This window comes from Excalfactoria chinensis, chromosome 1 (assembly GCF_039878825.1).
Source record: "Excalfactoria chinensis isolate bCotChi1 chromosome 1, bCotChi1.hap2, whole genome shotgun sequence".
In the NCBI taxonomy this organism is placed as follows: domain Eukaryota; kingdom Metazoa; phylum Chordata; class Aves; order Galliformes; family Phasianidae; genus Excalfactoria; species Excalfactoria chinensis.
The window spans coordinates 136623281-136638808 of NC_092825.1; the positions used below are offsets into that span (position 1 = coordinate 136623281).

The window sequence follows — 15528 nt, forward strand, 5'->3', positions numbered from 1 at the left end:
CAAAAACAACATTCCAAAGAAGGCATGCAGACAGCAGGGAACACCTACAATGAACACTTACAATCCATCAAGTGGAACATCCAGCACAAGTATATGCAGCAATTCATTCTAAGCACTTGGTGTAGCAGTTGCAAAAAAGCAGGCATCTGATACAGCCATTCAAGCCAGTATAAAATCTCTGAAATACCATTCTATGACTTTTACCTTTTTCATAGATGCAATTTTTATCATATTCACTTCTTTCCCAACACCCCACTTATAGCACAGAACCTACTGATCTACGGGTATCTGCTTTTTTTTGTAGGGTATTACCACAAAACGTGCAGCTCAGCTGTCACTATTCTTAGATAACAAAAGGAATAACATGATTGCTTTATAACTACTAAAGGGAAGTAAGGAACAGGAGCTGAAGAAGAACTGAACTGCATTAGAAGTGTAACACAGTGATCACTTAGCATGTATCCAGATAGCCATCACAAATGATACAGTCAACAACATCTGCCACATACCAGAAGACTGAACCGCTAGAAAAAGAAGATGGTAATAGGCCCCAAAGCCAAGATTTTAATCATAGCACAATCTCACTAGCATCAAAAATAGGTTATTACTGAAAAATTGAAGCAGGATCCTCATCCAAGTGCTAGCTGATGGCTTCGAGAACTTCCCCTGTTGTCTTTCTGCAGTTCACACCACCCCGAGATTCTCAGTCTTCTATTGCTCTCACCAAGCGGGGGAAACATCTTCCTATATGTGTCATAACATTTCCTTGTGCTTATAATCACTTCTTCAGATCCAGGCTGTACTTCTGAGTTCAGCATTTACAGACTCGCTTTCCTTACTCTATTTAAATAATCGATGCCTTCGAAGTGCAATCCTTTTGGAGAAATTAGGCAGTGACTTGGAACAACTCAGGCTCTACTACTACAGACAGGCTTTCTTTGGGAATTATATCAGGAGAGTGGCAAGTTGGATCACTGTTTTTCAGGTTGTTATTTAATGTAGGAAAATTACCCACCTTTCTATTTACTCTCTACATGCTGTTTTTTTTCCTTTAGTAATAATGTTTCCTATAGTCTTTAGTTGTCCCTTTTTCAATTATTCCTTCAACTGATTCACTTTATTGCTTAAAAAAAGGATGAAAGAAAAGCCAGTGTTCCACTAGTAAACCTAACTTAGATAATACTTCTTAATGCGATAAGGTCAGTTTTATAACCAGAATACAACAGAAAGCTGAAAGCCAAGACTAATCAGACCCATTAGAGTAGTCACAGTGGTGGACATTCCTAAACCAAAGTTTGATAATGGTTGGCATTTCACATTATTGAATGAGTTTAAATACATTTTACAAGAACTCACCAATCCCATCACATACACGAAACAGTCCCATTACCATAAAAAACACGGTAAACAAATCACTGGATATCCCTCCGTGGCTTTATATTCCTACACAGGTTTTATACCTGCTTTTAGATTTCACACTAATTTTCCATGCCATCAGATCATTATTAGAATCACAGGATCCCCAAGGTTGGAAGAAACCTCCAAGATCATCCAGACCAACTGTCTACCTACCACCAGTGTTGCCCACTAAGCCATGTCAGTACAACATCTCAGTGTTTCTTGAACACTTCCAGGGACAGTGACTCACCCACCTCTCTGGGCAGCTTGTTCCAGTGCCTAACAATATATCACAGTTAATAGACAGTTACAATACATTATCATATTGAGTTCATTTTTAACTCGTATGTGTTTTAAAATCACTCACGGAACCCTATCCAAAAGTGCAAACATCTCATTTTACCACAGTCTCCCTTTAGGTTTCAGATGAGATGTTTCAGCAGCACTGACGAATATGTGCATGTGGAGGGAAACACACAGTGCCTCCATCACATAAAGAATGTAGAAGGAAAAGATAAACTCTCATTTTGACCTAGAAAAGCTAAAAGGCTAAAATGTATCAAATACTATCTTCAAAGACTTTGGAATACACTTGCAATCCCAAAGCACCTTTTAAGTGACAATTCATCCAAGCAACAGGCAATAACAGCACTGTTCCTGCAACAGACTGAGGTCTCATTAAGTGAGCAGAGCTATTCTGTAACACCACTGAAGCATGCCAAGGCTTCACAATGAAGAGCGTAAAACCAGTTCTCACTACAGATCTTTGCTTTTCTCTGGCACACTGGAGAAGTTCTCCCCAAAACTACCCTTGTAATCCCTCACGCAAGCATCACAGCCTACCACTTTCTTGTCTGACATTGCCACTTTCAAAGGACAGAACTGAAGAACAAGAGGTGTTCCTGGAGACATTCAAGGCGAGGCTGAATCAGGCCCTGGGCTAACCAATCTAGCTGTGGTGTCCCTGCTCATTGCAAGGGAGCTGAACTAGATAGCCTCTAAAGGTCCCTTCTAACTCTAAGGATTCTGTGATCTGTCACAGAGGGGGAGGCTGATGGCACACGTCGCAGCTTCAGAAGCCATCACTGCATTAAAAACATGACAGCTGTAGTAGCAGTAACAGAGTTTTTGAGATGTTTTTCCTGTTCCCTGCCTGTTCAGCACTCATTGGTGAGGTGACGCAGCAGCTGAGAATACCAAAAGAGGCAGCAAGACTAAGCTGCAGTTCCAGAATGGCTCTTCAGGGAACAGCTTCACCCCTTAGACTGCTATTCTGGGCCCAAGACTCAAGTGCTGACTTGTGAATGGACCTCATTGCCAGCACCAGCTGATGGGCCATGGCTGCAGAAGCTCAGGTTAGCTCAGGACATTTCTCTGCAGATCCCAAGTGAACACACACCAGAGCTGCAGAAGAAACATGATGTGTAATGGCTTTTTAAACTGGAGTCATTGTATCAGATCTGAGAAGTAAAGCCTGTCTTTGCTATCATCATGCACTGGGCCCTGAACAGCAGCTGAGAGCAAACCTGAGCACTCTACAGAGGGAGGACAACACGAGATACCGACACGTGTAATACTGTTGGAGGAAGATGGAAGATGTCACAAGACAGCACACCAGCTGTGAGGATTGAACTTTCCCGAGTGATCACTTTTTAGGTCAGCTGATCCGCTGTAATTATCCTTCCAGTGCCTCATCCTTTGGAATAGAACACGCAACACGAGAGGGCCCTGCAAAGATACTGAAGTTACTGCTGCCAGCAAGGATGATACGACTGAATGAAATATCCTGGCTCACAAGAGCAACTCCTGCCCCTAAGTGCACAGCACAGGCATAGGAAGGGGATGCTCTGCTCAGATTGCCAAGTCACGGCATACTCTGGTGGTTAATCATCTTGATGTCTGAAAGTGAATGCAGTCATAAGAGTGCCACTACAGGAATGGATTTTCACCAGAAGTTTACGAACTTAGTGCAGAACCTTAACATACATCCACTATACACGGCAAGAAAAATCTAACCTGGCTTGGGCTTACGCTCCAAAAGACCAAAGGATTTCAGTCCTACAGCAGAAACACATTTGGCAGGAAGAAAGTCACAAACTACAGCAGCTACAAAGAAGGAAAGAAAATCTTTGTTTTAAATGGAACATTTGAAAAGATAGAAAGTGAAACGGTGCTTATCTAGTTGAGCAGTCTCTTCTTCCTCCCAGCCACAGAGCGTATTACCCTACTACTATTAATATACAGCGCTGGAGACATCAGGTACAGCTACAGCTTTGTGCTGCACGGATCCCCAAGGCGGTCTGAAATTAGCTAGCTCTGTGGCAAAAGTGCAACAGCCATATTTTCTCAGCACGCAATGACTGGCTAATTGAGCTCCTGTGGCTGCACAGTTCTCAGACTCAAGCTCATGTTTTGCACCGTGTTGCACTCTAGCACGTTGCTATACAAGCTAAATTGCTTTCCCAGATACCACTAGACTGCCTAAAACTCATGCACACAAGCCAATATTCAATACATACTCCATTTTTTCTTTTAGTCACATCACAGAGCATCAGCTTACGTACCTTAATCATGTTCCTAATGCCTGCACACAGCACACTTCAGGTAATGCAAGCTGAAGAGCACATCGCTGCGCTTCTGCCTTGGGGATATACAACCAACTGCAAGCATTGCACCACAAAGTTCACAGAGAGGTAAATGCCCAAGTTGTGTTAGAGGAAACCCTTAGATGTAAGTTCAAAGAGCTCGCCTTCCTGCTGCTGCACAAAGCATTCTGTGCACAGTAGGTAAAGCAGTCAAACAATTTTCAGGTGTAGCAAGTGGACGTGCTTTAAACTTAGACTTTGGTTTTACCTTAAAACCAAAGATGAGCTCCAGCTGACTCTTCTACTATACATACCCATGGACAACATTGAACACAGCAGCACTGCAGCAAGGAGCAGCTAGCCTCACACCAGTGCTGATACACTCATGCTGACCTCTGCTGAGCCACTGCAGCGTTTCAGTATCATTATTTATGGGACGTGGCAAAATGTGACAGATAGAATAATATAACTGTTTGGGTTGGAAGGGACCTGTAAGAACATCCAGTTCCAGCCCCCCGCTATAGGCAGGGTCACCTCCCTCTAGACCAGGTTGCTCAAAGCCCCATCCAGCCTGGCCTTGAATGCCTCCAGGGAGGGGACATCCACAACCTCTCTGAGCAACCAGATCCAGCATCCCACCATCCTCACAGTGAAGAATTTCTTCCTAATATCTCATCTAAATCTACCTTCTTCCAGTTTAAAACCATAAAGATGGAGCCAGCCCAAGTCTAGCACCACAGTCCAGCTCTGAAGCCCCTCCAGAAGGCCATGTGTCATAACACGCTGCTGAAACACAGCACAAGGGTTCCTTACAAGTGAGCTCAGCTCCCGCTGAGTTGTTCCGGTATGTCTGTGTAGAGCCTTCTATATGAGCTTTTTTGTTTCTCAGGGCTATACCAATCCTTCCAATTCTCCAGATAACAGAAAGTTTCTGCTAATGTGTGCAGTCTTTATCCTTTTAAATGGAGTTCTCCCTTTTCCCCTGATTTCCATCCCTTGCAGCTGTAACACCTACCAGTTGTGTTTATTTTTTACACCTCCCCCAGCAAAATCACATGTCACGAACTAGTAGGTGTGCTATCGGTTCCCAGCACAGTCATACCTGATACTGCCTGGTAGGCATTCAGCATATCATTCCTAGCAAATGTCCTACTTATTTGAAGGCATCTGGGATCGGATCGCTTGTTTGCTGGTGGGGTTTGCTTTTATCCATATCTCTTTCCTTTCATTTTTCAAGAACATCTCTATCTACACACATGATTTTAAAAAGCACTGAGCTATGATACTCCGCACTAGAGAAATACTCTATATAAGAACTACTTTAAAGCGCACTGTTCAAAGCCACCAGACAGCTCCACAGAAAACACATGGATAAGGTCGAGGAGTTCATTATACAGGCCCAACTAGTCAAGCATTATTTATGAGAAAGTCAAAGTTGATCAAAAGTGGTCAAGCTCAAGTGTAATATCTGAGGCTGAATCTGTGACCAAGTACTTACAAGTTTTGAATGTTCTTCCAATGTTGATTGTACTCTTTACTGAACTACAGAGCCAGGCCATGAAAGGAACTTCTCTGCATGGCCACCTACCATAGCGCAGCATCTGCTGGCACCCATAGCACAGGGATCATCCATAAAGTTATCTCGGGGCAAATAACACAGAAATAGTTTGCACTTACTAGCAAGCTTGAAAACTATTGTTTGCTCAGCACAGCAGCTGTACATTAACACAAATAAAAGTTGGCCATCGACCCAAGTGAAGACTGAGTAACAAAAGGAGCCAGTGGCTCTGTCTGTGCCTAGACAGAGATGATATTTTTTAGGACCGTTGACTCTCAATAATGCAACAACCGCCTTACCCTGAATGGAGAATAACAAATATCAGGACAGTTACGGGATATAAGTAAGCTTCAGAAAAGCTTAGCTGAGCTAACCTTGTTTGTAAAGTCAATAGTAGTATTCCCGATCGCCTTACAGGATAAAAGCAAGATGTGTTCAGACTAAGTGAGCCTGATAGTGTTGGTCTAGAAACTTGGGAAATGCAGCTCCTCGGTAGTCTGCGCATACAGATACAGAACTGAAATCAAAATAGGCTAGTTTCTCATTTACTCACTAGCACTTGATATTTTGTCCATACACGCAGCCAAGGAGCTCCTTCCCCAAAGTATTAAAATGGGATAAGAGGAAGCCACCATGTCTTTTTGGGATGAGGATTAAACATGATGCACAGGAACCAAAGAACTTCAGGTGAGTTAAAGAACTACTTAAGCTCTGATATGAAGTCTCAGAATCAAAAAGAAGTTCTTAAAAAAGATGAATGGGCCAAACCACTACACACCTGCTCCTGGAAAACTGCCTCGGGCACCACTGGTAGAACACTTTGCCTAAGGGGCCCATTCAGACTCACATTACCGACACCCAATGGAGTTCTGGGGTCACTGGTGGTTCATTTTGCCATGGTTAATGATGAGAGCTCTGCTGGAAGGCATGACAACAAGTCAATGGGACAGAATGCAGGAGCCACTGGCATTTCTGACACGTCAGAAGACACTAAAACTCTTACTCTGAGACAGATAAAACCAACAACTAGGTCAGTTTCTAAATGACCTACGATACGCATTCAAGGCCAGGCTGGATGTGCAGCCTGATCTGGTGGCTGGCGACCCTGCACATCGCAGGGGTATTGAAACTAAATGAGCATTGTGGTCCTTTTCAACTCAGGCCTTTCTGTGATTCTATGATACATGACTGGGAAATAAATAAATAAGTAAATAAATAACCAAGATTTCCCAAACTGTACCATCACACGGCTCAAACTGAACACAACAGGTGTTATAAAGGCACCCAGAGGTGGCACGCTGGGCTACGGGAGCCCTCGGCCTGACCTGCCACGATCATATGTGCTGCAATCTGACTGGTGTCTGGTTGTCTTATCTGGGGTGAGTTTGTTAGGAGCGCACTTTGTACCAGTTTACTGGAGAAAAGAACAAGGAGGTTGAACTATGTACACTGTACATGTACACTGTACCAGCACAACAGCATCTCCGCCGGGCCCTTCACCCAGCACGGATGTTTCTGATGCCCGCAGTTCTCCACTCACCCTACGGACGGACCCCTTTGAGAAGCCTCTAAGCGCTGACCGCGGCTTTCCACCCACTCGGCCAAACCAGGCACCTTCTCACGCCACGTTCTTTCTCACAGCTTTACACATCGTCTCGCACCTCTAAAGGGCAGTTCTACGGCACGGAAACAATCGCCCACCGGGAACCGTGACTTTAGCACGGCGTCACCAGCCCTCCCCCTGCTGCCCACCCCCCCAGTCAGTCACACAGGCAGGACCCGCCGCAGCAGCGGGGTCGGGCCGCTCGCCGCGGAGGTCACGGCGCCGCCGAAGCGAAGCGTCCCGCCGGCAGCGCGGCCCCGTCCCGCCCCGTCCCGTCCCCCGACAGAGGGGCCGTCCGCCCGCCGCGACGAGACGCCGGCACACCCCTCGTCGCCACCGCCCTCCCCCGGCCCCTTCCTCTCGGGTGGCAGCGGCGGGGCCGGTACTCACAGAGCCCGTTGGAGCCGGTGCTGGTGAACATGGCGGCGGCCCGGCGGAGCCCAGCCGCGGCCGGCCCCGCTAGCGGAACCCCCGGAGGCCGGGAGAACCCCGCGGTGCCGCGGCGGGCCCGGGGACGCGCGGGTAAGGCGGCCGCGACGGGCCAAACGCCGCCGCCAGCGAGCGGGCAGCGCCCCCTACCGGGACCGCCGGGAGGGAGACGGGGAGGAGGGGGCGGGAAGCCGGGCGGGGGCGCGCTGGAGCTGGCCCCGTGGTCAGGATCGGGGAGCAAGGCGGTCCGTAAGGCGCTGAGACCGTGGGAGCGGGGGTGTCCGGGGGTTGTATCGTCTGTACAGCCGTCACGCAGCACCAAGTGGTTTAGGCTGGAAGGGACCACAAAGCCCACCCAGCTCAGGCTGCCCAGGGCCCATCCAACCTGGCCTTGAGCACCTCCAGGGATGGGGGCACCACAGCTTCCCTGGGCAGCTGTGCCAGCACTGCTCTCTGAGCAAAGAATTACTGCTTCCAAATATTTAACCTAAATCTTCTCTCTTGCAGTTTGAAGCTGTGCTCCACTGTCCTATCACTACACCACCTGATAAAGAGTCCCTCTCCAGCTTTCCTGTAGGCTCCTTCTGGACTGGAAGGCTGCCATGAGGTCTCCTCAGAGCCTTTCTTCTCCAGACTGAACTAGCCTACCCGCAGCCTGTCTCTGTAGAAGAGATGCTCCAGTCTTCTGATCATTCTCATGGCCGTCCTATGGACCCACTCTAGCAGCCCCATGTCCTGCTGGTGCTGGTAGCCCCGGAGCTTTGCCCTTTTATCTCAGTGCATCTTCCGTTTAGCAAAATGGGATATACAGTAACCAAAACAGGCAAAGTACATGGTGTTAATTAACCTGCAGCCCAGGAAGTGGACAGAATCAGAAGGCAGGTGTAGGCCAAACCACAAGCAGCAGCAGGGGACAGCTTAAGGCCACAGCAGAAGACCAGGATTCATTCGAAGCCTGAATCCACCCCCAGTCTCATACAACCATGGTATAATAAGGCAGAAACTACTGGGGCACCAGATTTCAGTGGGATGTTCAAGTCTACACAGAAATCCGAGCTTAATGAAATCAGTTATACAAGGCAACTGGAAAGGGATTGTGCTCTGCTCTGTGTCACAGATGTGAGTGTCAGGAAGAAAGTGGATGATGTCTGTGAGCTTAGAACTGAGGGCCCCAAAGCCCCATTTTTTAGCACACTGGACCGTGAGCCTCAACTTTGATGTTTTCCCTTGATTTATGTTCCCATATCATGTCATATTAGAGAGATTCTTCTCTGGTCAGCACTGGTAATGGATGGAGATGAGAGTCATTAAACATCCTAGAGTCTTAAATGCATATTCTGCTGAATAAGGCTGAGTTTGGGCAGACACTGAATTCTCTTTTGAAAGCAGCTCTGTGGACTCGCTATCACAGACAGATACTGAGTGAGTAGCAAGCAGTAGTGCAGCATCATACCATAATACATACTTGCAGATCTATCAGTACAGCTGGGATACTGGGAGCTGGCTCTGGATTTCTGTGCTATTTTATGTAAGCCTACAAATATACTGCTGAGTCTATAAAGCAATTAAGGATCTATCATCAAACGTATCTGTTTCAAAAACAGAAGATTCTTTTCTGAGATTAGATCAGATAAGATGCATAATGTGTTTTTTGACTGTGTACCCAGTGCTAATAATTATACTTTCGTGTACCATTTGAATGGTACAGGAAATGTAGCTTTTGCCTTCAGACACAGCAGCAAGCAGAGACTTCATTAAAGAAGAGAGCTTTCCTGCTGACGTTGGCAGCACCAGCTGATAGCTTGTCGTAAGAATTATGCAAATGATTTGCATTAGTTAAATATGAAGTGTTGTCCACTTTGGAGTTAAATGAAATTGTCAGTCCTCGTGCTTGCCTTGGAACATATCCCAGAATAGGAAAGCTAGCACTTATCTGCTAATCTACTCAGAACAAGCTTAGAAGGCTTTGACACTGCTCAAATGTCAGCTTAAATATCTGCATTTGTTTTTTACATCTAGTTAGCGAGGTCAGTTTGGTATGTTCAAAATAAACATCTTTAGATATCCTGCTCAAAATCAAATCAAATCCCAGGAGACAGGAATTATATTCCTCTTATCGAATATGATTGGATTTCTTTCTTCTTTGAACCCATTGTGTTTTTAAACCAACTCTTAATTACTAATTAATCTCCAAGAGTCAGGTGCTCCCCTGCCATGAAGAATGAAGGGTAGCGGCAGAGTAGAACAGGATGGAAATGCAACACCTCACACAAGAATCTGCTGTCTTAACTTGGTGCTATCAGAATTCTGCAGCTTCATTGGGCGATGGTCCCTCGTGTCTGAGGTTTCTGTGGCTTTCATAGTACAGCATGTGCAGCTATTACAGCTACTGGAAATATTATGCTTGGAAATAGGTTAAGGTTAAACCGAATGATTTCAATAACTTCTTCAATAACTAACAGTTCCCAACCCTTGTCTTCAGCTGCAGAAGAACGTAAAGAAGAAAGCTGTACGCCATACATACTCTGCGGAGGAGATGTGAGAGGAGGAGGATGGGAAGAAGGCAGAGAGATACAGTGGGCTGAAATCAGCCTAATTGATCCTGTGCCCTTCCGAGACTGCAGAATTTCTCTCAGTCCCTTGGAAGTGAATAATGTTTTGCAGCACAGCAGTCCTGCCTGTCCTCTTAAACTGCAGTGGGTTCATTCTGTTGCACTAACAGTTTTTCTACTGTAAATTGAAGATGTGGAACATTTTCTAGATGTGTTCTTTCCGTGTTGAGATTAGAATTAGTGTGAGCAGAAATGGAGTAGCTAAAGGAGAAACTACTAGGTGTTTCTTGAGGAGCATGCAAAGGAAAGGAAAACAGGGAAGAAAAAATAAAGGTAAGAACATTGGGTTTTTTCCCCTCTGATACTGACATCATACTATTATGAAAAACTTAAAGAATTCTCAGATGTTTTCTACCTGTTAAGGATTTAGGCACTGGAATGAGTTGTTCTGCAAATACAGGAATGAACTTGAGCTCCATGTGGATGTGTAATAATAGTAATACGTGGATAACTATTCTTTCCATAACTCAAACATAATTCAAACATCACCTTCCTGTTTTCCACCTAGGACCCCAGAATGGGATGCAGTCATAGTACAAAGTGCTTAAGAGATTTGGCTTACTTGGAGCAGAGCCAAGTCACCAGCTGGTGGTCACCGGCAGCCACGACCTCCCACTCCTTGCATTGCTCACTTCCATCCCCAGCTGCTTTCCAACAATTATCCCTATTTTGTCCCAGCAAATCACCAGAAATGTGTTGCGTCTGCTTCCTCGTAGGTTTGTGCTGTGCCCCTCCAAACGCAGACAAGAGAACAGCAATGGCAGTATGTCCTGCAGGATGTGCACACAGGAGGCACAAAAATAAATAAGGAAATAAATAAAAGCTGAGAACAAGTGCTTACCTGGACACATAGAGGCAACCTTGATTTCTTCCTCACATTTTATCTCTGTGGACTGAATGTACCTACTGATAGTTTTAGCCTGACTCTTAATCATCACTTCTGTTTTAACAGCTGGCCATCAACTCCTAAGCACTGAAAGTAAGTGCAGCCAGGTGTTGGCATCTCTGCATTCCCAAACCTACTTAGGGGCAGCACCAAGCATTTGATCAGCAGCTTTGTCTTTGAACATCAGTAAAACACTCCCTCAGGTTTGTCATCCTTACATTCTCTGTCACAGGAGCCAGGTTATTTATTTCAAAGAAGGTCAGGATCCTGTAAAAAACACGAGCATATGGTAGGTAGCGTAACCCAGAACTAGATCCTAATGCAAACATATTAAAAGAGAATTAGGCAAATTGATTCTGATATTTCTTAATTGATGACATTGATCTCAGCTTTTATGTTTAATGTTCTATGTTAGTGTTTTATTGGACTTACTTAGGCAAGACTTCACGCTCGTATTACAGATACACACTTCCAACTGTCTTTGGCTGAGCAGCTCACTGGATTTTAGTTCACTCAACTGAAGGACATTAATTTGCTACAAGCAAAATTGGGACAGATCAGTAAGCATCAGTGAAATGATTAGATTTAAGTATAGTGCACAGGAGACTCAATGAAGGAATCCATTAGAAGGGCAAAATATGATGTGTAGCACTATATAGTACACATAACAAGAAGTATAGCAACACACTCTGCGTATCTATACCCTGTAATGCACGCTAGAGTTCATGCACAAGCCATCTTTTTCAGATTGAATTTATGCCAAGTAGTACCTTTGTGATCTGGAGTATGTTGCTTAACTACCCAAAACACCTAACAGGGATTGCAAAAGATTTAAGCCTTTAAAATGCAGAAGACAACTTGCATTCCTGCATGCCGGTGTGGCTGTGTTGAAACTGACTGTTAGTAAAAACTAGATTTAAAAAAGCCAAAGACACTTAGAGGAGTATTTGCTAAGGATTTTTTTTCCCTCCTTGATACCTATCCATATTTCCCAGACATCCTCCTCCTCTCGCTCCACATCGTAGTGCAATCTGTGTTTCCCCACATGGTGTAAAGGTTATTAATCTGCCACGTTTACACTCAGAGGCAAATCTGTGTTTAAGAGAACACGTGGCCACCCACATCATGATTTTATCAGGCCGGTAGCTTAACACTGGTAATAGAGCCAAAGAAGTGATAAAGCCTTAGGAAGTTCTCCCCAGTAGCATTGCTTTGTATGCATTTACTTCTATTTGCACATGAAGGAATCGTACATCTTTTTCCCCTGGGCTATAATTACCCATTCCAAAGGATACTTGAGTTCGTTCATGTGATTTCATTGGAATACAATGATCTCTCAGAAGAACTTGCACGAAGTTAATGAATGTTCACCCCAGAAATGTACTTGCATGATATTTGCAATAGAAGTCAGTATGCCTTCAGGGTATAGGCATTCCGGGAGCTTCTTTTTCATTTATTTATTTATTTTTCCCTAAAAATGTGAACAGTGGCCAAATTTGATGCAAAAGAAATCTGTATCACACAAAGCATAATATTTTGCCCAGCCAGGGCCTTTACATTGCAATCAGAAAAAAAACAAACAAACAAAACACAAAAACACAAAACCTAAACAACAGTTCATTGATAAATCACATTTAAATTCAGCAGAGCTGTTATAAGCATGATTACAATTCTTCTTGCTGCTACTTTACACTTGTCCCGGCGTGGACCATTTTCTGTTTCCTGCTCCAAACCTCTGGTAGCTAGTGAGATGTCTAACACTGGGTATTAGATCTCGTCTTAACCTGAAATGTAGAAGTAATTAAATGCAAAATACAGTCTGAAGTGGTGGTGTCACCACAGAGAGCTCTGCTGATGGGGAGGCAGCTGCAGCAGGCATCACCTCTGGGCAAAGCAGGCCTTCCTGGTACAGGGGGCTTCCTAGGCCTGCCCTCAGCACGTTTCCCTCTGGGACTTTTTCTCTTCTCCCTGAGACCTCTCCCCACACCACGAGGGGGAGATGATGCTATTTTCTACTTATTATCCACAAAAATAAATAAATAAGTATGATAAATAAAAGGAAGGAGGTGTTACATTAAGCCACATTGAAAGAATTTACCGGGATGTTAAACTGGAGAAACAAGTGCTGAATTTCAAGCTGTCATGATTTTAGAAGCAAAAACCTCCAGTGTCTGGGCAGTGGAGCCTTGCAGATGTGTTGACATCCTGCCTGCAGCCCACAGAGCACTGGTTTCACACCTCAGCTCTTGGGAAGATGCTCGCTTGTCATGGAGTGTTCCAGCACCAACAAGAGCATTGGACAAGATGCTTTGATTCATTTTATATCTCAGAGTGTCTTGAAAAGGTGTTTTCAGCCATTTACCTATGGCTTTGATCCCCAGATTCAGTGCAGTTCTGTCCTTCCAGAATAGCATAGTTGGGGTCTCAATAGGTAATGATTTCAACATGTTATCCAGTCAGTGTGAGTGAGAACCCATGTTTTTATATGCACAGGAAAAGCAGCTCAAGGGCTGAATTCTGCATCAGGGATCTTGCTGGCAATGTGTGGGTAAAAATTAATCCTTTGCCTCCTAGGCTGTACTTGGATGTCATACAAAGCCCAGAAAATACATGTTTCCTTGCAGGTAAACTATTTTGCCTGTGGGTCACAGCATCAAAAGATGAAAAGTATGTCTAGGTAAAGCACCCCTTTGGAGCAAATGCCGCGGGAATTTGGGGATTAATACTCAAGTACTTGCACTTAAGATCAGTAAATAACCCTATACATTAAAAGGAATAAAAATTAATTAATTAATTAATAGGAAGTAAAAAAGAGCACAACTCCTTGACTGAAGCTGAGTGGGGGACACATCAGGGTGACCTGAGGCAGCCATAGCTCTGTGTCACTGGGGAACAAAATGGCGGGGCACCCTGAGGAGGCCATGGCTGTTTGTCAAGGCCTTCTTGATTCGAAAGAGTCCCATTGATTTCTGTGGAGTTTGGTGCACTCTGAACTTTAAGACTCCAACCAGTGCAAGGCTAAACTGAGGCAGATGGAAAGTGCTCATTATAGTTGGGATGATTCACGGCACAGATGGGCTCTGCAGCATTTTTGGTTTGTTTTGAAATAGGAATGTGGGGGGGGGGGGGGGATACGTAGTTAACATGAAGTGGGAGGCTGTGTTTGCTCTGTGTGTATGGTAATGGCATGAAAGAAGATATTAACTTGGGGGAAAAAAAAAGAGAGAAGGGAGTGGTGATAGAAGGCTGGGTGGAATGTGAGGAATTAGCATGGGGTGGAGCAAGAGATGAGGGGAAAAACAGAGCACAGTTGGAGTTACACAACTTGTCAGGCCTTGAATGTGTTACTGGCAGAAGAAGAACCCATAAAAAGCTCAGAGGATGAGACACGGCAAGAGTGGTTGGCAAAAATGATAACACCAGTGGGACCGAGGCCAGCTGGTGTGCACACAGTGGAACAGTAACTAAAAAACAGAGGAAATGGGATAAAGAAAAGTAGCAAAAGAATAGTTGGTGAATGATCCTCAAGAATTCCTGCTGCCTTGTATGTTGTGTCCACGGTCTCTTTCCCTGTAAGTTCATGCAACTAAATGATCTGTGCTACCTGGCGAGGCTGTCCTGTATCATCAGTACCCTTGTGCTGCACACGAGGCACTAAAGGTACAAAAATGAACCTCTGCAATATCTTAATTGTACAGGGCCTTCTGTGTGCACGTGTGTGGGCAACACATGCCCTAATGTGCAGAGAAGTAGATTTTCTTGGAGAATGCTTGTCGATTAATACCGTGTACGTGCACATCCATAGCCATAACTGACCCAATCTGCCTTTGATGACTCACAGCCTGTGGGTGAAACCAAGGTGTTTGGAGGTGAGCTGAAGAGGTTGCTGTACAAAAAAAAAGTAAAAAAAAAAAATAATAATAATTGTCTATTACTGGTGCTTCTGTGGTAGAAAGTGCTTAATGGAAATCTGGGCTGATGATTATATGGCTAAACAGAAATTATATAGTAAACAGAAGTAATGACATATGCAAAAAAAGCCAAATCAGCAGCATCAGCCTAATAGAATGAACCCCTACCTGTTAGAAGCAGAAAATGGGAGCAGATCTAATTGTGCTGTCAGAGCTAATCCTAATATAATTCGAAACTGAATTACATATACTTTGAACTGAAAGTTGATAAGTCACCAGGACGGCGATTACTATAAGCGACCTTAAGGAAGTATCAAAGTTCTTTGCAAATATAAGGCCGATGCTTTCTAAATACTCAGACTGTGCAGCCTGACTTCTCCCTCCTCTGAAAGACACTCAAGGAAGAAAATCAATCAAAGGATCACTGGATTCAAATGAAATCACGTAACCACCTCTGGCACGAATGTAGGGTGAGGCTTGAGAAACACCTCACCACGGTGGAAAATTATAAAGGGAGTGTCTTTCGTCACGTACTGTATTTCTTCA

The 15528-nt window shown here is 44.6% G+C and overlaps 1 protein-coding gene across 1 annotated transcript in view; it reads right to left on the reverse strand.

Annotated features, from left to right (window-relative positions):
- Positions 1 to 7679, reverse strand: part of UBAC2 (UBA domain containing 2) — an 89884-nt gene extending 82205 nt beyond the window's left edge. Inside the window, exon 1 of the mRNA XM_072342183.1 lies at positions 7535 to 7679. Within this exon, the coding sequence (XP_072198284.1) occupies positions 7535 to 7565 (31 nt within the window). The 5' untranslated portion in view covers positions 7566 to 7679. The remainder of the gene's footprint in view (positions 1 to 7534) is intronic.
- Between the last annotated feature and the right edge of the window lie 7849 nt (positions 7680 to 15528).